The 22,279-nt window shown below is 37.8% G+C and overlaps 1 protein-coding gene and 1 pseudogene across 5 annotated transcripts in view; one reads left to right on the plus strand and one right to left on the minus strand.

Annotated features, from left to right (window-relative positions):
• The window catches only part of RNF150 (ring finger protein 150), a 251,688-nt gene that overhangs the window by 89,693 nt on the left and 139,716 nt on the right, over positions 1–22,279 (minus strand). For all 4 annotated transcript variants that reach the window (XM_081246923.1, XM_081246926.1, XM_081246924.1 and 1 more), the window contains exon 2: positions 6,283–6,533. In XM_081246923.1, coding sequence (XP_081103049.1) covers positions 6,283–6,533 — 251 coding nt within the window. The remainder of the gene's footprint in view (positions 1–6,282; positions 6,534–22,279) is intronic.
• Positions 15,450–17,844, plus strand: LOC308624032 (ATP-dependent RNA helicase DDX50-like; annotated as a pseudogene). The gene is made up of 2 exons: positions 15,450–15,583; positions 15,695–17,844. The product of its transcript is annotated as an ATP-dependent RNA helicase DDX50-like (transcript).

Genomic DNA, 22,279 nt, shown 5'->3' on the forward strand with positions numbered 1-22,279 from the left:
CACGAGTCACCCATTTTCCTTGCCTGGCCCTGCAATTACCCTTTCTCTGCTTCAAAAAATAAAATAAAATAAAATAAGAACGATCCAGTTAACAACTCTCAGATAACCAATCACACATATTTTCTCATTGGATCCTTGCATCAAGCCTGTGGGGATGACCCGTGGTCACTCCCACTTTATTTTTTTATTATTTATTTATTTATTTAGGCTGCACTGTGCAGCATGCGGGACCTTTGTTCCCCGACCAGGGATCAAACCCATACCCCCTGCATTGGGAGCACACAGTCTTAACCACTGGACCACCAGGGAAGTCCCCATTCCCACTTTATATGTGAGGAAATCTAGGCACAGAAAGGTGAAGATCCACATAAGATCATACCACTAGAAACTGCCAGAGTAAAGATTTGAATTCAGACCTGACTCCAAAGCTGTGTGTTTAACTATTACCTTGCACTGGCACTATCTTGGTATAGTTGCTTTAGGAAACATGGCACTCCAGCCAAATCTCTTTCTCCACTTTAAATTGTGGCCCTTATTCTCCATGTCATCATCTACCTCGCTGTGAGGTTACTAACATAAAGAACATCTAGCAAATCTTACTCTGTGAGAAACTGCATTGAAATGATCTGAAAAGGCTAATGATTGTGTAAGATGACGGTGACTTTCCTCTAAGTGTGATCTCCACCAAGCCAAGCAGAGACTGAGGTATGCTTCTGGCTAATTCAAGTTCAGTCTTGAACTTGAATCACACCTGAAAGGTTAGATACTTCACCAATATAACATTAATGCCTTTGATATTCCATTTCAGACTGTGAGCCTACATCTAACCCAAGAGTTACTCTTTCTGAAGGGCCAATAGCGCTTCAATAAAAATAAATGACTTCAGTTCACCTGATGGTTAGTACAGCTATAGCTTATACAGCTGTAACTTTCTGCTGAATGTCCATCAAAAGAAAAATATTTTTCTAAGGGAAATTACATATTCTTATTCCACTCATAAAAGGGCTAAAGTATGGTGTCTATTTTGATCAAGAAACAGTGCTAACTTTCAGCATGATCCAAATTCACTGAGTAACCTGAAGGTAACATCCTGTAATTCAAGGAAGGGAACAGAGTAAACACTTAAACCCCATCCACTTCTAATTTGCTTTTCACATACATCACAGAGTATGCATAGGCCAAGACACAAATGCAATCTCTATCTACCTGCACAAAGTGAACTAGCAATTGAAATAGTTACTCAACCAAGTCAAACCTAAAATTTCATCCTTACCTCAATTTTCCAGTGATTGCTTGGATTACCTATAGACTCAAAAAGATAGGGATACCATTTCTATTTATCATTGTTGGATCAGCTGGAAAGTGTCTTTGCAATAACTGATTTATATTTGTATGGTTTCTTCAAATGTAACCCTTAGGAACCAGTGGAACTGAACATATTTGTTCTATATCTAGTTTCACTGCCTTGTGTCTAACTGGTAATAGCTGTCCACTTAAATTCCAGAATATTCAGTAAAAGTGGCAAAGTTGGAATTGTATATAATCGTTATGGAATCTATATGATAGTAATAATGACACCATTCATTGAGAGCTTTGTAAGTGATTGATCATGTTCAGGGACTTTAAAATATAAGATACATTAAGCCATTTAATCCTCACTGTAACTATAAAAAGAAGGTATATTCTCATTTAGTTTAGAAAACTAAAGCATAAAGTATCTTGTCCACTTGTGGTAAGTGGTGGAACTCGACTACTAGGTAGCCACCAAAAATCATGTTTCAAAGATTATTTAATGATGGGGGAAATGCTCACCATTTAATAAAAAAAAGAGAACACAAACTTACATGTCTTACATGTGTGTCTGTATCTCATGCATACATAGACACATATACGATGATATTTTACTGAATATATATATATATATATATATATATATATATATATATATATATATATATATATATATATGGGGTTAAAAGTCTGAAAGGTAATGTACTCAATTGTTAACAATTCAGTAAGGTGATGGGTGATTTTGTCTTCTCTTTTAGTATTTTTCTATGATTGCCAAAATTTATTAGAATAAACATGCATGATTTTGAGAGTCAGAAAAAAGCAATAAAAATGTTAATAAAAATTGTTCCAGAAGCTATAGAAAATTTAAACAGACAAATTTCCATAAAATAAACAGAAAGTCCAAGAGCTGTCCTCCTAAAACATCTTAGAATTTATTGGCTTACAAAAAGTTCTCTAATACTTCAAGGATCAGCGAATTCCAGGGCTGTTTAAAATGCTCTAGAACTGGGCTGTCCCATGGGGCTTTCTATGATGATGAAAGTGTCCTATCTATGCTGTATCTATTCTAGTAGCCTCTAGAAATGTAGCTAGTATGACTGAGGAGCAGAATTTTACATCTTATTTTATTACAATTAATTTAAATTTAAATAGTCACGCATGGCTAGTGACTACCATGTTGGACACTGCAACTCTGGACTATAGAAAATGGAGGAAAATTTGCAAATTCTTCTTATAAAAACCAGTATAGCCCTTACCTAAACATGATAAAAATGTTAACTATGGACAAATTTCACATGTGAATATCAAGGTAAAAAATAAATAATGTACCACATAAGATATGATCAAAACAATCTAGCACACATTAGAGGATTAGCATGTACTGGAAATTCAGGATGGTTCAATATTAGGAAATCCATTCATTTAAACCACTCCTATTAATAGATCAAAAGAGAAAACCCAGACTACAGCTCTTGAAAAGGCATTTGTTAAAATTAAAAGTACATTCTTTTTTTTTTTTTTTTTGTGGTACACGGGCCTCTCACTGTTGTGGCCTCTCCCACTGCGGAGCACAGGCTCCGGACGCGCAGGCTCAGCGGCCATGGCTCACGGGCCCAGCCGCTCCGTAGCATGTGGGATCTTCCCGGACCGGGGCACGAACCCGTGTCCCCTGCATCGGCAGGCAGCCTCTCAACCACTGCGCCACCAGGGAAGCCCAAAAGTACATTCTTGATGAAAACTCTGAAGAAAACAGGACTATGTTGCCATTTATACAACGTTAAATATATATCTTAACCTAGAAGACTGCATGGGGAAATAATAAAATTGAGAAATGATAAAAACGATCCATGAAACTCAGAATGTTCCCATTAAATACTGAATGAAGAGTAATATGTTTACTATTACTACTATTACTTTAGTTGATTCTGGAGGCACAAGTCAGTGAAGTTAGATAATAGAGAAAAAAGGAGTTTTAAAATTTCAAAGAAGTAAATTATCATTGATTGCATATTATTAGTATAATCCTGATAAACTGACACAAACAATCACAAATACTACAATGTAGTGGTTAAGAGCATACACTCTGAAGCCTTGCTGTTGGTTCAGTTGCTGTCTCTATTAGTAACTAGCTGTGTGACCTTGGGCAACTTATTTAACCTCTGTTTCCTTCTCTGTAAAATGAAGAAAACAGAATTATCTGCTATAAGGCTATTAAGTAGGTTAAGTATGTAAATATATAGAGAGCTCTTACAACATGCCTGTATTTAATATATACTATATAATATCACTATTATTAAGGTAATAATAATAATTTAAAATGATAATAAATTACAAAATACATAAATTACTAAATTATAATAATGTACAAAATAAACATAAAAAATCAAAAGACTTCCCATATGAAAAAGGGGATTTCATTTATAATTGCAACACAATGACCTAGGAATAGACATAAGAAGAATGTGCAAGATTAAATGAGGCTATTTTGAATGCTGTTAGGGAATAAAAAGAATAGTTGAATAAAGGGAAAACATATACTACACTTTGATAGGCAGATTCAACATCAGTAGGTTATAAACTCCTTCTAAATTATTCTATACATTAAAAACCTAGCTAAAAGTGATTCTAAAATCATATAAAGATAAACATGAAAAAAGTGAAAGAGCAATGAAAGATTAGCATGAACAGATATGAGACATTATGGTGTTAAAACATTCAAAATAGTATGATATTGGAATGTGAATAGACCGATTAAAGCTACATTTTATAGAGCATAGAAATAGAACTGAATACATATGGGGCTTTAATATATGCTAGATGGGGGAGGGTTCTGCATACGAGAAGGAAAAGTTAATTATTCAATAAATACCAGTTGCAAAAACTGGTAGGCAATCTGAAACAAAACTAATGTTGGCTCTGTACTTAATTCCTTACACTGAAATAAGTTCTCTGTAGATTAAAGTTTTAATCATAAAAGTGAAATAAAAAAAGCAGTGGATGAAACCATGAGATACTGTTTTTCTATAGTCTTGGGCTATAGAAGATCTTATTACATAAAACTCAGGAGCTATAAAAAATTGATAAATTCAGTTATGTAATACCCCCAAATTTCTGCATGGTAAAAAGCTCCAAAGATAAATCAAAGACAATGACAACTTGGGAGGAAAAGAATGGAATCTGTAGGATTCCCCCAAAAAGGGTTAACTGCTCTGACCAGTAAAGAGCTTATACACATCAGTATGATGTGACCAACAGCTCATTTGAAAAGTGGTCTAATAATGTAAGCAGGTACCTCATAGAAAAAAAAAATCACCTTTTTCTATTTTATGTTATTTGTGATAAGAAAAATGTGATACCATTTTTAACTTATTAAATTGCATACAACAAAAAGGCTGTAACATTCATTTGGTGAGGATATGTGTAAGTAGTGTTTGTTATTAGTATATTGTTGTATATGTTAGTATAAGCAGTATTAAATTAATACACTACTGCACGAATGTTGTTTATATTAGTATAAACAGTATTACTATATTGTTGGTTAATATATAAATTGGTTCAACCTTTCTGGCAGACAATTTGGCAGTATCCATTATAGCTTAAAGTACACATACTATTGCCCTAGCTCTAAAACTTCCAGAATTTACCATACAGATATACTCACAAATGTGCTGTGTCATGTGTATATGTTTGTGTGTGTGTGTGTGTTTTGTCTTGTTTTTTGGTAAGAGAAAACATGTCCATTAATAGGAGCTGGTTAAATAAATGCGGCATATGCAGAAAATAAAGCATTATATAGCATACCTCATTTTATGGCCCTTCACAGATACTGTGTATTTTACAAATTGAAGGTTTGTGGCAACCCTGCATTGAGCAAATCGATCGGCACCATTTTTTCTGGCAGCATTTACTCTTTGTGTCTCTGTGTCACATTTTGGTAATTCTCACAATACTTCAAACTTTTTCATTATTACTATATTTGTCATGGTGACCTGTGATCAGTGATCTCTGATGTTACTATTGCAACAAGATTACGATGAGTTGAAGGTTCAGATGATGGTTAACATTTTTTAGCAATATTTTAAAATTAAAGTACATACATTGTTTTTTTTAGACATAATGTTATTGCACACTTAATAGACTATAGTATAGGGTAAACATAACTTTTATGTGCACTGGGAAACCAAAAAATTCCTGTTGACTCGCTTTATTGAGATATTTGCTTTATTGCAGTGGTCTGGAATGAAACCCGCAATATCTCCAAGGTCTGCCTGTACAGTTATTAGAAATGAGAAGGCAGCTTGGATTGAGTGTTGATAAGAATTAATCTCCAAGATGAAGTGAGAAATACTGGTACAGAGTTAAGTGTGCTATCATTTGTTTAAAAACACATATACACACACACACACGCACGTTTGTAAGCATATAAAATATCCCTGGAAGGGAAGATATTCCAAGGAGAAGAACTGCTTAATTGAGGGGCAAACATGGGAAAGCAATTACTTTTCACCATATACCATTTTGTACCTTTTTCATTTTATACTATGTGTTGGCACTATCTGTTCCAAAATTAATTGTTTTCTAAAATACCTTTTATTTTTTGTCTCCTTCTGTTCACAAGGAGGACATCGTGGCTCTTTCCACATTATGTTGATACAATTAGCATAATCTCAGCTCCCTTCCTCTTTCTCCCTTTATTTTGTGCCTAAATAAGTAAATAATTGTCCCCCAAATGAGCAAGAGGAACGTGGGGCAAAGCACTTCCATGTTACAGAACAATGTTAGCAAAACATCAAAATATGTGTACTTGGAAAAGATCTGAAAAACCATATAGTAAATGTTAACAGTGTTTAATCCTGAGTGGGGGCATCATAGGTAATTTTGGTTTGGGTCTTGGTATTTTCTGTGATTTCCAAAGTTTACACAATAATATATCTTATTCTGGTAATAATTTTTAAGTTTTTTTCTTTTTTTAAACTTTCTGCTACTCACCTGGTTCCTGTCCCTGGCATTTGCATATCGAAACCTCTGGATATAATAGAAGACCAGCCAGGCGAGGGAAATGATCATCAGAACGATGAAGGAGATGGAGACAAACACAACCGAGGTGCGGCTCACGTATTTCTGCAAGTTCCGGGTTCCAATGGTGATGTACATCGTCACGGTGATGTTTCTCTCCAGCAGGCTTACTATCTCCTTCCCTTTGGGCTCAGGAATCATTATGGCCACGATGTCTTCTACACCTGTTGTGAGAGGGACAACAGGGTAAGGGGACGAGAGAAAGAGAAAATCATAGTGAAATGTCTGGACAAAGGAACAGGCACCAAATAATGACACTTCTTTCAGTGATTCTATGCCAGATCAAATAGCCAGGTCTAATTCTCAGATCTAATAGCCAGAAATGGAGTTGAAGTTTCTCTTTCTTCAGCTAACTTGGGATGCTGCTATCTTGTATATGAGAAAAGAACCTAAAACAAACTCGTGATTTTGGTACCAGCGAGGTCATGATGGTGCTACTTCCTAGCTCCCTAAGGTGGTGTGACCCTGGTCTAGTAAAGGGTAGACCCTTCCCAACCAGCCTAGGTTACAGTTCTATGTTGCATTTCACAGATCCCCCCCGAGGAGGGGAAAAGGCACTTTGTACCCCATGACAAAGGATAAAATGCCCAGTTTTATGTCATCTGTCTGTGAGTTCTCTCTTTCCCATGGACACTAGGGGTACTCAATTACAGATTTCTACTCATCATTCCCAAGGCAGTTTTCTCCTACAGAGAGTACCGAAAGCAACTCCAAAGTGTATTAAAATATAGTTGATTTACAACATTATATTAGTTTCAGGCATACAGCATAGTGATTCGGCATTTTTATAGATTATTCTCTATTATGAGTTATTACAAGATAATGACTATAATTCCCTGTGCTATACTATATGTCCTGTTGCTTATCTATTTTATACATAGTAGTTTGTATCAGTTAATCCCATACCCCTAATTTGTCTCTGCCGCCTTCTGTCTCCCCTTTGGTAACCACAAGTTTGTTTTCTATAACTGTGAGTCTGTTTATGCCAAAGGACTCTTCTTAACAAGATCTATTATGACCTGCCAACATAAAATAATGTTCTCAGAATTATCTTCTGCTTATTTTACCTAATTCAATATAAACAGTTTGTGTATTCTCACGCCAAGCACAGGAAGGATAGAGGCTGTATGGATCATTCCAGGATGGTTTTACCTCCACTAATACTCTCACTGCAAAGTGTCTTACTGGACACTTTGAAGCAGAAGTGGTACCTTTCTTCAGTCTGAGTTATCTGGGTCATTGTCCCTGTTCTTCATGACACTCTGAGGCACAGCCTCTTGGTGAGCAGTTCAGGGGCCTCTGTAAGGGGTCTTTAGTAAGGATTTGATATCAGCTCCACATGAGCCTACTCGACATGCCACTGTGGCTGATGCACAGATTAGAACATCGATCTCACTAGGACAGTTCTCAGGGATCACCCCAATTCAAACCCATGCCTGCAATGTTCTTTATGGGCCCCACTTCGACGTGGAAATATCCTATTACTTGGGGTTACTACAAATTAAAGTGCAAATTTACAATTAGGGTATAGATTCTGGACAAAAGTAAACACCACTTCAGCTGCTTAAAGCTGGCCTTATTCACGTGCTGAGGTCAGTCAGCGAGATGGAATGACCAGATTATATTTGTTCAGGGTGTTGCAAGTCTCTTAGAAGTTATTTAGGGCTTTCACTTGACCTTGATTTCTAGGCAGTTTTTCCATCCTAAATTCTTTGATGGTATTTCACTTAGGCTGAATGAATACTTTTAAAAGCTAACTAGATACAATGGTGTCTGTGTATGAGACATCAATTATATGATTTTTTAAATTCCTAAAACCTTTGTGCTGGCTCAACTGTAAAATCACAAAACTACACAGTGTTTAGATTTGGCTGTTATTTCTGGGAATTACTGAAACTGATGACTTAGATTTCAACTTTGCAGAATTTACTGACAATTCTGATGCTTGTTCTCTCATCATGTTTACTTCAGCTAATGGTTGCATGTGGTCTGAGGTTTCGTGAGGAATTAAAGCTGTTGGAAGGCTTTGTCTTTACAGAAATATGATCCTCTTTGCATACTGGACTAATCTGGCCTGATGAAGCTCATCCCAGTGCTGTAGGCACTTTGTAGATATTTAATCAGTGACAGAATCCTAAGTTTTCATTTTTTTTAATTTATGTTTTTTAAGCGTGTCTATTCAAGGCTCCAGAATGAGATTTTTTTTTTTTTTGAGGATGAGATCTTGGGGTTATTTATATAAGACCCTGTATACTCAGACTTGGACAAGTTTTATACTTTTTAGTAGTCAGTTTATCAATATATTCCTCTATGGCATCATTTTGATACTCTGCTTAGGAAGCTCTTCTCCACCAAAGATGATAGAAATACTCATCTAAAATTGCTTTTCGAAACCTTAAATGTAGTTTCATTTTTCCATTTAAATCTTGAACAATCTGAATGTGATTCAATAACAACACATTTGTTGAGCTCCTATAATGTGCTGGGCAGAAAGGAGACAGATAGGATGCAATTTATTTTTCCCCTAAATTCTCAGACATATATTGTTGTCTACTTTTGGATTTTTTTTTTTTTTATTGTAAGATGAGTCTATCTTTCGCTGACCAACACCAGGCTCTTTGGGTTGTGGGCTGTTAACATATTTACTATTTGGTAGCCTAACCCTTTCTTCACCAATTTCCGCCCCTCCTGGCAGAACAATGCTCCTATTATCTCCTTAATTTTATTAAGAGACCATAGAGAGTAACAGTGAAGAACTGGGCTCTGGAACTGGACAGCTTTTTCAAACTTCAGCTCAGCATGTTTAAAATAGTGAACCAGAAATGCAAATCAAAACTACAATGAGGTATCACCTCACACCAGCAGAATGGGCATCATCAGAAAATCTACAAACAACAAATGCTGGAGAGGGTGTGGAGAAAAGGGAACCCTCTTGCTCTGTTGGTGGGAATGTAAATTGATACAGACACTGTGGAGAACAGTCTGGAGGTTCCTTAAAAAACTAAAAATAGAACTACCATATGACCCAGCAATCCCACTACAGGGCATATACCCAGAGAAAACCATAATGCACCCCAATGTTCACAGCAGCACTATTTACAATAGCCAGGTCATGGAAGCAACCTAAATGTCCATTGACAGATGAATGGATAAAGAAGATGTGGTACCTATAGACAATGGAATATTACTCAGCCATAAAAAGGAATGAAATTGGGTCATTTGTAGAGACGTGGATGGATCTAGAGACTGTCATACAGAGTGAAGTCAGAAAGAGAAAAACAAATATTGTATATTAATGCATATATGTGGAACCTAGAAAAATGGTACAGATGAACTGGTTTGCAGGGCAGAAATAGAGACACAGATGTAGGGAACAAATGTATGGACACCAAGGGGGGAAAATGGTGGGGGGTGAGTGGTGGGTGGTGGGGTGGTGGGATGAATTGGGAGATTGGGATTGACATGTATACACTGATGTGTATAAAATGGAAAACTAATAAGAACCTGCTGTATAAAAAAATAAATAAAATTCTAAAATTCAAAATAAAAAAATAGGCAACCAAATTTTGGATATCCACAAAATTTTAAATTACCCATCACCCATTTTTCAGGACATGAGAAAACATTTTCTCTTCCTATAAAGTATAATTAGCTACTTTAACGCATTTATTTTAAACTTAAGTGCTTAGTTACACTACCTGTGTTGTTCGTCCCACTGTTGTGCTTTCATGATATATGACATCCGCTTGAAAAGACAGTGAAAATGGAAATGGGGCGGTTCTTTTCATCTGGACCTCAACTTTATTCATCTTCAATATTCATAATGAATTTCTAGGGCTGATGATGGTAAAAAAGAGATGGGATTCTGGGATATTTCTCCATGCACTTTAGGCTATTACTGTGCGTGATAAAAAGAGATGCTGAGGGTATCCATTTATCCCAATAGAAATAGTCATTAGGAATTTAGGTATTTAGGGTGTCCAAAAATGGTACAAGGTGGACTTGATGAATTATCTGAGCAGTCTGATCAATGCACAAAATCCAGGACCAAAAGCTGCTACAGGATCTAATCTAATCTGTTCAAAATAAGACATGTGCACCAATGTGAGTTTTCAGACAAGTCCCAGATCTTTGCTTCATTTTGAAGATGCAGCTAGCTTCCCAGAGAAGCCAGCAGATTCTCCCCAGGTAGGTTGTAGTGTAATTGCTCTGAGGGTGTATGTGAGGAGGGGGCGAGGGGAGAAGTGGGGGTGATGGGGAGAGCACACTGAAAGCCCCGCTGAGAGATCTCCTCAGAGTTCAGTGCTGCCTTAAGCATCTGATCTATGACACACAGGAGGCTCTGAGGCTTGGGGAAGAGAAGTTAACAAAAAGCATATTTTGGATGGGTAAAATCTACAAAGAGGTCCTGCTATTTGGGCAATTCTATGTATACTCTGACTCCTAGTCACTGTAATAGAGTGTCTCTTTTTGCAAAATGATGCCAGCCTACCAACTATTTTCCTCCCAAAGGCACTTTCTACTTCTGAGTGATCGCTGCTGTGTAATTATCGTGTATCCTGGAAAAACTCTTCAGCCCTGCAAGAGAACGTGTGACCAGGACACACAGGACCCTGCTGCCAGTTAAACAGCAGGAGCAGCCTGTAGTTTTAGTGCTTCCTTTTCCCGGGAGAGGGCTCAATTGCCATCATCTAATTTGGTACATAAGTAAGGAATCAAAACAAAAGTTCAAAAAGCCAAAGAATGTTGAATAACCAGGAAATCCTTTACTTATGAATTCAAAACCAGGTTGTTTAAACACTGTGTTAATAGAATGTTTAGAAAACCAGCAAAGGGCTAGATATTTTACAGGGCTGGCGGCCACATCCTTCCTGTGCATCTTGGAGGGTGATACAATTCCTCCTAAGTTCATGTGAGGAAAAATCCTTTTTCAATTCTCTGCATCCTCTCTCCCCGAATCCTTACTTTAGTTCCACGGATGGCCCTTTAGAATTTAGTCAATACTAAGAGAAACCTGCAGTTTCCATTTGTAGATATTTTTTATTTATACACTTAATAGCTACTTTTTTTAAAGAGTCAGTTCCTGATTATTATCTATTCTCAAGTGAGACAATGTATGTGAAATGATTTATAAAGCCTGCAAAGTACCATAGAAATGTAAAGTATTATCACTTTCTGCATTCATTTAAAATTTATTTTTAACAAACACAGATGCAAAAATAAAGCACTCACAAATAGATTCTAACAATATAGTAAAAACTCTTCATGACCCAGGGGATTTATCCTAGGAAGGTGAGGGTGATTTACCATTAGAAAATGTGTTCATGATTAGGGGAAGCTCAGTAAAGGATGTACAAGAAGGTTTTGTTTTACAACTTTTCTGTAAGTCTAAAAATATGTCCAAAAAAGTTTAAAACTTATTTATAGGTTTTTTATACTTATTGTTTGGTAATGCTTAAGAGTCTAATTAGAGGTTATTTGGTCTACCTCTCTGGATGCATCTTAACTGAGACAGCCAAGTGAGGAGGTGTATTTAGGAGGAGAGTGCCTTGTGTTTGGGTTATCTTGACTCTGGAGAACCACATGGCAAACCAACCACAGAGGAAGAGAGGCGGGCAGAGAAATCTTCCCCATAGAGGAGATGAGTTGTGTGTTAAATGGGATAGGGCGGGTGGGAGGGAGGGAGATGCAAGAGGGAGGAGATGTGGGGACATATGTATATGTATAACTGATTCACTTTGTTATACAGCAGAAACTAACACACCATTGTAAAGCAATTATACTCCAATAAAGATGTTAAAAAAAAAAAAAAAGAGTCCAGGGCTTAGAATGTAGAGAGATGGCTGCCTTGGGCTATTCCTGGCAGAGAATCATAAATTCAGATCCTACAGGTGCCAGGCCAGGAATCTAAATATAAGCCCGGTGAAAAGACAATAGGAAATGAGATGATTTGAGAAGAAAATAACACACATCCATCTAAAGGTTGGTTTGTTTGTTTTTTTTAACTGGAAAGCACCTGGAGTTAGTCTTTGGGCCACTCGTTTTCAATCCATGATAGATTCAAGAGTTTAAGAGGGAAGAGTAGAAGGATTTAAAAATAATTTTTTTTAAATTTATGGCTGTTCTGGGTCTTCGTTTCTGTGCGAGGGCTTTCTCTAGTTGTGGCAAGCGGGGGCCACTCTTCATCGCGGTGCACGGGCCCCTCACTGTCGCGGCCTCTCTTGTTGCGGAGCACAAGCTCCAGATGCGCAGGCTCAGTAATTGTGGCTCACAGGCCCAGTTGCTCCGCGGCATGTGGGGTCTTCCCAGACCAGGGCTAGAACCCGTGTCCCCTGTATTGGCAGGCAGATTCTCAACCACTGCGCCACCAGGGAAGCCTCGAGTAAAAGGATTTTGAGGTGTCTGTCTAGCCCAGCATCAGATGGAAAAGTAGACCAGACTTTATGACAGAAGCCCTATGGAGTAAAGAGCTAATGTTCAATGAACTTTGGAAATAAGACCATAGGCCTAGAATATTTTCAAATACAGTTTTTCTGTGTAAATGAAAGTTTGCACGCAGGGAGAAACGAGGGTAGCAACTATCAGACTGCCAGTGAATGTCTCACCCCAAACCTTAATACAGCACTGTGTGTGCTATATTTTATGCACAAGCACACCTCACAATTCTCTCCATTCTACAGCTTTCCAGGAGTTATTCCTGGACCAACAGGGGAGGGAGCCTCAAAAGTAAATACATTTCAAAATGGTAAAATATTCATTTGAGAAGTGGTTTGACTACCTAGTGTGAAAACAGGAAGAGTAACAACAGTAAAGAGGTCAAATACATTTTTGACAAGGGAATCAGATATGTACATTGAAAATAGGGGCATTACTGTAAACAAGGTACATTATACATCTGAAAAAAAGATTTAGATAAACATTTAGAACACTGTGTCTTTCCTTCATTACATCAGTCAAACAAATAAAATTTGATATTTAGTATCTACCAAAGATTCCAGGTTTGTTCCAGAGAATGAAACATTAAAATTCCTTTTTGAGGGGAATTAAAAAAAATGTGTTAATGCGTTTCAGTACATTAACAAATTAAAGGAATACAACATATGATTATCTGGTGTAGCTAGCTGTCCTCCAACATCTGCTCTCTTGCACTTCTATGATATTAGTGTCTCAGATGGGCACGGGCTGTTGAGTGAAAAGCATTAATCATCAGTAGCCTCCCTTGCAGCTAGATATGGCTATGTGATGAATATTTGGCCATTGAGATGTTGAGTGGAGATGACGTTTGCTACTCCAAGGTCTTATCCATAAAAGGGCTGAGTATGTGCACCCCAGATCCTCTCTCCTTTTCTCTGACTTAACCTGGAGAGAGGTAGAGCAGCCAGCTTCTTAGAGACCTAAGCCATATGTTGGGAATGGTACCCATTCTGATTCTTATTAAGAGAAATGTATGGAAACTTAGTTAATATGATATAAAGTATCTTCCAGAAATAGTACATTAAATGGAAGAAACATTAGAAGTTTTCAACTCAAATCATGAATAAGACAAGGATGAGCCAATATTCAAAGTAGAAGTAATATTTGGTGCAAAGAAACATAGGAATTAAAGTGGTAAATCTTGGAAAGGAAGAGTACAAACTGTCATTATTTGATGGATCACATGACCATCTGAAAAAGCCAAGATAACTCAGCTATTAAAATTAGGAGAATGCTCAGTAAAATATAAGATTCAAGATCAACATACAAAAATTAGGAGGTTCCGATACACCAGTAATACCTAACGAGAATACGTAATGGAAAAAGTGATCTATACATATAGCAGCAGAAGTCATAAAATATCTAAGGATAAACCTAATAAATACTAGCCTTATATGAAGAGAACTATACAATAAAGTTTCTTTGTAAGACATCAAACATTTCTGAAGAAGCAGATTTTATTTCAGCCAAAGTGTTATTCAGTATTATGTATTTCGTTTCCAAACATATGTGATTTTTAAAGTTATCCATTTGCAATCATTATTATTTTGGCATTGTTGCATTATGGTCAAAGGAACACAGTCTCTTGATATTGATCCTTAATCATCTAATTTATTTTTTGAGGGTAAATGTTCCATTTGTATTCAGAAACAGTGTATTTGAAAACATTATTTGCTGTGTATACATATCTCATTGATTAAGCTTATTAATTATATTTAGATCTTCTGTAACTGTTTATTTTCACCTGCTTGATTGTCTCAAAGGGGAGTGTCAAAATGTCTCATACAACTGTTGCTTTATATGTTTTCTCTCTGAAATTCTGTCAGTTGCTGCTGTACCTTGAGTTTGTGTAGTTAACTGCGTGTGTGTTCATGATGGTTACATCCACTTACACTATTGTTGCTGTAGAGAGGTCTGATGCCACCATGATTCTTGTTGTTTGGAAGTGACCTGTTCTTCCTCTTTGTAACCTTTTGGAGTTACATTTGAGAATAGTCTTTGATATTCTTAAATGTCACTAGGTCTATTTATGAGTATTCATTCATTAGTTTGGTGGTACATGAACACTTTCAATTCAAGCTATTTCATTCTTTCTTTGATTCTAAAAGATTTATCTTCATACTTTATTGAAATATTTCCTCCTATATTTTTTCTCTCCTGTGATTCCTATTATCCTGTTGGTGGCACTTATTCTTCTAGTCACCATAAATGTCTGAAACATTTATCTTCATACTTTATTGAAATATTTCCTCCTATATTTTTTCTCTCCTGTGATTCCTATTATCCTATTGGTGGCACTTATTTTTCTGGTCACCATTTTTTTTAATACTTTCCCCCTCTCATTTAAAAAAACTTTTAGTTTGAAACAATTATAAACTAATAAGTGGCAAAAATAATACACAGAGGTCCCATGCACCCATCTCCCAGCCCCCTCCAATGGTGGCATCTTACATATTATAGTGCATTATCAAAACAAGAAATTGATTGGCACAATACAATCAACTAGATTATAGGACTTAGACATCATTAGTTTTGGCAAAACTACACCCAAAATGTCTTCGTATAAAACTCTGTGACAGGTGGCTGCCCATAGGTTGTTGTGGCCGCCGTGCCCAGAGGGAGGCGGCGGCAGCGGTGGTGGCGAATGATGCCTGGGAAACTCCTCTGGGGGGACATTTTGGAGCTGGAGGCAACTTTGGAGGAGACCGACAGCCAGAGGAAGGACAGGCAAAACAGTTCTGTGGATGACGGAATTCGGATATGGGATTATGGACCTGTACTTCCCTTATAGGGCCGTTATGAAGATTTAAACAAGATAAGCCAAAAACATATTACACAATGCTGGAGTGACAGAAGGAAGTCAAGGCAGCATTATGACTCAGATGGGAAATCAGAAACAATAGAAAATGGTGTTGCAGATGACCAGGATGCTCCCAAACCCAAAAGAGCTAAAATGAAAGAGAAGCTAAATGGTGACACCGAGGAAGGATGTTAACAGACTTTCAGATGAATTTTCTAAATCTCGTAAGACAAGAAGGAAAGATCTGTCAAATAGAGATATTGATGAATGTGAAAAAAAATCAAAGCGAGTGTCATCCTTAGATAGCTCTACTCATAAATCAAGTGATAATTAACTAGAAGAGACCCTAACACGTGAACAGAAAGAAGGAGCATTCTCCAATTTCCTTATTTCTGAAGAGACTATAAAGCTTCTGAAAGGTCAAGGGCTAACATATCTCTTTCTTATTCAAGTTAAGACTTTTGGTTCTGTATATGAAGGAAAAGATTTAATTGCTCAAGCACGGACAGGAACAGGAAAGACATTCTCTTTTGCCATCCCCTTGATTGAAAGACTCCAAAGAAATCAAGAGACAATTAAAAAAAGCCACTCACCAAAGGTACTTGTTTTGGCTCCTACAAGGGAACTAGCAAACCAAGTAGCCAAAGACTTCAAATATATAAGTAGGAAACTAGTGTGGCGTGTTTTTATGGTGGAACATCGTATCAAAGCCAAATTAATCATATTCAAAATGGTATTGACATCTTGGTTGGGACCCCTGGTCGTATCAAAGATCATCTGCAGAGCGGCTGATTAGATCTTTCTAAACTGCACCATGTTGTGCTTGATGAAGTGGATCAAATGTTAGATTTAGGTTTTGCTGAACAAGTTGAAGATATTATCCATGGATCCTACAAAACTGATTCTGAAGATAATCCTCAGACTTTACTTTTTTCTGCAACTTGCCCACAGGGGGTATACAAAGTTGCAAAAAAATACATGAAATCCAGATATGAACAGGTTGACCTTGTTGGGAAAATGACTCAAAAGGCTGAAACTACTGTGGAACATCTGACCATCCAGTGCCATTAATCTCAGAGGCCAGCAGTTATTGGAGATGTCCTTCAAGTCTACAGTGGGTCTGAAGGGAGGGCTATTATCTTCTGTGAGACCAAAAAGAATGTAACTGAAATGGCCATGAATCCACACATAAAAGAGAATGCCCAGTGTTTACATGGCAACATCACACAGTCACAAAGAGAAATTACACTGAAAGGCTTCAGAGAGGGTAGTTTTAAAGTTTTGGTGGCAACCAATGTGGCTGCCCGTGGTTTGGACATTCCTGAGGTTGACCTGGTGATTCAGAGTTCACCTCCACAGGATGTTGAGTCCTATATTCATCGCTCTGGATGCACAGGTAGAGCTGGCCAGACAGGGATTTGCATATGTTTTTATCAACCAAGAGAAAGATATGTGGAACATATGTCAATTAATATGTCAATTAAGATATGTGGAACAAAAAGCAGGAATTACTTTTAAACGTGTAGGTGTTCCTTCTACAATGGATTTAGTTAAATCTAAAAGCATGGATGCCATCAGGTCGCTGGCTTCCGTTTCTTATGCTGCTGTTGATTTTTTCCGACCATCAGCCCAGAGACTGATAGAAGAAAAAGGGGCAGTGGATGCACTGGCTGCAGCATTAGCCCACATCTCTGGCGCATCAAGTTTTGAACCATGTTCTTTAATCACCTCTGATAAGGGGTTTGTGACCATGACTCTGGAAAACCCAGACTAAATACAGGATGTTAGCTGTGTTTGGAAAGAACGTAACAGAAAGCTGAGTAGTAGTGCTGTGTCCCAAACTACCAGAATGTGCCTCCTAAAAGGAAATATGGGCATTTGTTTTGACGTTCCCACACTGAGTCAGAAAGGTTACAGGAAGAGTGGCATGATTCAGACTGGATACTCTCAGTGCCAGCCAAGTTGCCTGAAATTGAAGAATATTATGATGGAAACACATCTTCTAATTCCAGACAGAGGAGTGGCTGGTCAAGTGGCCGGTGTAGCCGGTCAGGTAGACAGAGTCCACAGGGGAGTGGGTCAGGAAGCCGACAAGATGGTAGAAGACGAAGTGGGAACAGAAATCGATCAAGAAGCGGGGGCCACAAACGGAGTTTTGACTGAGATAGTTGATCTACCAATGTGAGCTTGCCTATTTCTGCCTGATCATGTACATTATCCACCAAAAATTAGGTCATCATAGTTGAGGTCTGTTTCTGCTATTTGCAAAGAAGTTGGTTGTATTTTTTAAAAAAGTATTTCACAAGAATGGTTGTAAACAAATCTACTTACCCAGTTATACCTTTGAATAAAAAAACCTCCTTTTATTGTCTCTTTAAAAAACAACAACTCTATTTTATCACACATATAGAGTCATATAACTACTACCCACAATTAAAATATTGAAATATTCCATCCCTCTCTTTCCCCTTCTCTAACTCCTGATGTACACTTATGTATCTCCATCTCTTAATTTTGTCTTTTCTAGAATGTTATATAAATGGAATCATACTTTTTTTTTTTTTTTTTTGTGGTACGCGGGCCTCTCACCGCTGTGGCCTCTCCCATTGCGGAGCACAGGCTCCGGACGCGCAGGCTCAGTGGCCATGGCTCACGGGCCCAGCCGCTCCACGGCATGTGGGATCTTCCCGGACCGGGGCACGGACCCTCATCCCCTGCATCGGCAGGTGGACTCTCAACCACTGCGCCACCAGGGAAGCCCAGAATCATACCTTTTGAGATGGGCTTTTTTCACTCAGGATAATGTCCTTAACATCCATCTAGGTTGTAAAGTTGCATGTATCAGTAATTCATTCCCTCTCATTGTTGAGTAGTATTCTATGGTACATCAGAGTTGAACTATTCACCCATTGATGGACATAAGGGTTATTTCCAGTTTTTGGCTATTAAAAAACTTCTATGGAGCTTCCAACCCAACTTCTTACCCATGTCCTTCTCCTCAAACCCTTCTTCTATGACTCTCATAAATTTAAATCAAATTGTCTAGTAGCTTCCATCTCTTCTGGGAATGATGCTTTCACTCCCTTGATCCTCCACCTTTTTGCTTTGATTGAGCTGGCTGCCCTATGAGGACACTACTTTCTCTGAACTGTGATTTCTCTGAACTGTGATTTCTCTGAACTGTGATCAAGTCTTTTTTGTTTACATTTTTATTAAACCCACATACCTCAGGGCCAGAAGATGGTTGGGTGTCCGTACTCCATCTTGCTACTTCCCAACCTTTACTCCTAACTTCATCCTATTCGCCTTCAAAAACCACTTATTTTTTGAGATTCTCTCCACCTGGATGGATAACTCTCTCTCCCCTCTCTTGGCCTCATCTGCCAACCTTCTGTTCATCTCTTTTATCACCCTCTTTAGCTCCCCTAGCTTCTAACAGTCATCCTCCTTGCACTGGAATTTTATTTTATTTTTTTTCATGTACAGGGTTTTTAAAATTGTGGTAAAATACACATAACATAAAATTTACCATCTTAACCATTGTAAGCGTGTACACTTACAAAGTACAGTGGCATTAAGTACATTCACATTGTTGTGCAACCGTCATCCCCATCCATCTCCAGGATTCTTTTCATCTTGCAGAACTGAAGCTGTGTACTCATTATACAATATTCTCCCCTCCTCTGAGGCCCTGGCATCCCTGATTCCACTTTCTGTCTCTTTGAATTTGACTACTATAGATACCTCATATAACTAGAATCATAGAGCATTTGTCTTTTTGTGACTGGCTACCTTCATTTAACATGAAGTCCTCAAGGGTCATTCATGTCACAGCATGTGTTAGATTTTCCTTCTGTTACATTAATGAATACTATTCCATTGTATGTACTTATCTATATTTTACTGATCCATTCACCCATCAATGGACACTTGGGTTGCTTCTACATTTTGGCTACTGTGAATAATGCTGCTATGAACATGAGTGTACAAATATCTGTTCATGGACTGGAATTTTAGTATTCACAAGGATAATCCACCCAAAACTCTGGCCTGTTGGCTGTTTTTTCCCCTCTTCTCCATTGACCCTCCTTTTCCTCCAGTCCTTCTTAGACACACATTCCCACTGTCTTACTCTGGCCCTTGTCACTCCTAGAAATTGCACCACCTCTGATCTCAAAGATGTCACTTTCTTACTACCCATCAGCCCCCTCCTGGCTTCACTTCCATCCTCACCCAGCCTAGATCACATGGTCCATAATTATAAGCACTCCTCTAAAAATACTGCTAGCTCCCTTGCTCTTCCATTTCTCCATAGAATGTGGCCTACAAAATTTTCTTTTCCTATGCCTCCACTTCATCATGGGAACATGGCTAAGAGAAAAATCTCACAAGTCAGCTGTTTTCACTTTGAATTTATGATCCCTTTGCTCGAATGAACCCCTTCCCCTCTCCTTCCCCTTCCCTAGCCCCTGATGTCCACTTATCTGTTCTCCATCTCTATAATTCTGTCATTTCTAGAATGTTATATAAATGGAATCATGCAGTATGCAATCCTTTGAGATTGGCCTTTGGCTTTTTTTCACTCAGCATAATGTAGAACACCTGTTCTACTCTGTTCTGGACCCACTTTCCCTTTGTCCAAGTGATGACCTCATATCTTTATATCTCTCCTCAAACCTCCTGTACACCCCTTCCCACCCACATTCTCTATTAGCTATCTTACTGCAGGAGTCACTGAGAAAAAATACCCATCAGAGGGAAATATCCTGTCTTATTATTAAATGAGGTAATTCACAGTGAAGAACTTAGCACAGAGCCTGCCATATAAAAACCACAATACAGATGTTAAGTTTTATTGGTATTATTGTTGTCTTACCACTGCCAGATGTATCCTGAAACCCATGTACTACTATATTTGTTGGGGATGGGAAAGATGTTGTCTGGGACACAGTCTTAGTCTGGACAATAAAAATAGTTTTCAGGGGATAAAAACAAATTCACAGTAGGATGACTTCAGGAGTGTAGAAATTGATCGTTCAGGAACCAAAGTGATAACCTGCAGTGCAAACCAACTGACATTTTTTCACCAGAAGACCTCTAAGTTCAAAATATTAAAGCCTCATCTGAGTTGTTGGGTAAAAACTGGTCATCTGTGCTCCCTCAATGCTTTGCTAACAACTTGAAATATGTCAAACTCCGGGTGTTACTAAAGTGCACTTTATTTTTTTAAATGAAGCCAAAATCATAATTTATTACTTAATATATGTCAGCCATATGGACTAGGTACTTTTTCTTTTTTGAATGAAAGATTCTTTTTTTATTATTATTTATTTTTAATAAATTTATTTATTTTATTTATTTTTGGCTGCATTGGGTCTTTGTTGCTGCGCACGGGCTGTCTCTAGTTGTGGCGAGCAGGGGCTACTCTTCGTTGCAGTGCGTGGGCTTCTCATTGCGGTGGCTTCTCTTGTTGTGGAACACGGGCTCTAGGCATGCGGGCTTCAGTAGTTGTGGCACGCGGGCTCAGTAGTTGTGGCTCATGGGCTCTAGAGCGCAGGCTCAGTAGTTGTGGCGCATGGGACCTGTTGCTCCGTGGCATGTTCCTGGACCAGGGCTCGAACCCATGTCCCCTGCACTGGAAGGTGGATTCCTAACCACTGCACCACCAGGGAAGCCCCTGAATGAAAGATTCTTTAATTCTACAGTGCTTACAATTTTTGAAAGTTTCACACACGATTCCATATAATCCTATAATAACCTTTTTCCCCCTACCCCTGTACTACCCCTCTCCCTTCCCTCTCCCCATGGGTAGCCACTAGTTTGTTCTCTATATCTGTGAGTCTGCTATTTTTTGTTTCATTCTAAAGTGCACTTTAATTATGCACCAGATCTCTTAAGTGGAGATTTGTTACTATACACAGAGGCAGACACACAATAACAACTAACTTTTATGAGGTCAAAAATTTTTTAAAGGAGATGCTCACAATAGCTAACTTTATTTTCCTTGGAAAAGCTCTAGTAACTTAATTAACTCACTGATGTTGGTTCCTCAGTTACACTTGAGGTGATCAACGACTCAGGCTTTTAAAATTTTTTATATTTTTTCCTAAGTTACAAGTGTGCAGAATTTGCTGTGAATTTGTGATAACTGTAGGGGGAGTGATGAATATAAAATAACGTATTTTATTCATAGCCTGACCTGTAAGCATTTTCTTAGAACATATTCAGTAAATCAGAATCATAAATAACTTACTTCTAGTTTTTGTGAGAATTCTGAATGGTTAAAAATGATACAGAGTCCAGGCTGACATAAGACAAATCACAGAATACTAAATTGACTTTTACAATAATTCAGTTTTTATTGGAGCAAATAATCATGCTTAGAGAACCTTCTGCTTACATATAAAATGCTTTAAGTTCTAATTTTTGTTTGTACAACAACCAATATACATGTAAGTCTCATTAAGGAGCAGAATAATGGAATTGCAGGATAGGAGATTACAAGAGATTAAAACTCCCCAGCATTTTCTCTTCCTAGTAATCTAATAAATGAAATTAAATAGCAGATAACTTCTAGCTTGGTGACCCTGGAAGATTTACTAAATCTTTAAGCTTCAGGTTCATTATCTCCAAAAC

This window comes from Mesoplodon bidens (assembly GCF_964165515.1).
Source record: "Mesoplodon bidens genome assembly, chromosome: 1".
In the NCBI taxonomy this organism is placed as follows: Eukaryota; Metazoa; Chordata; class Mammalia; order Artiodactyla; family Ziphiidae; genus Mesoplodon; species Mesoplodon bidens.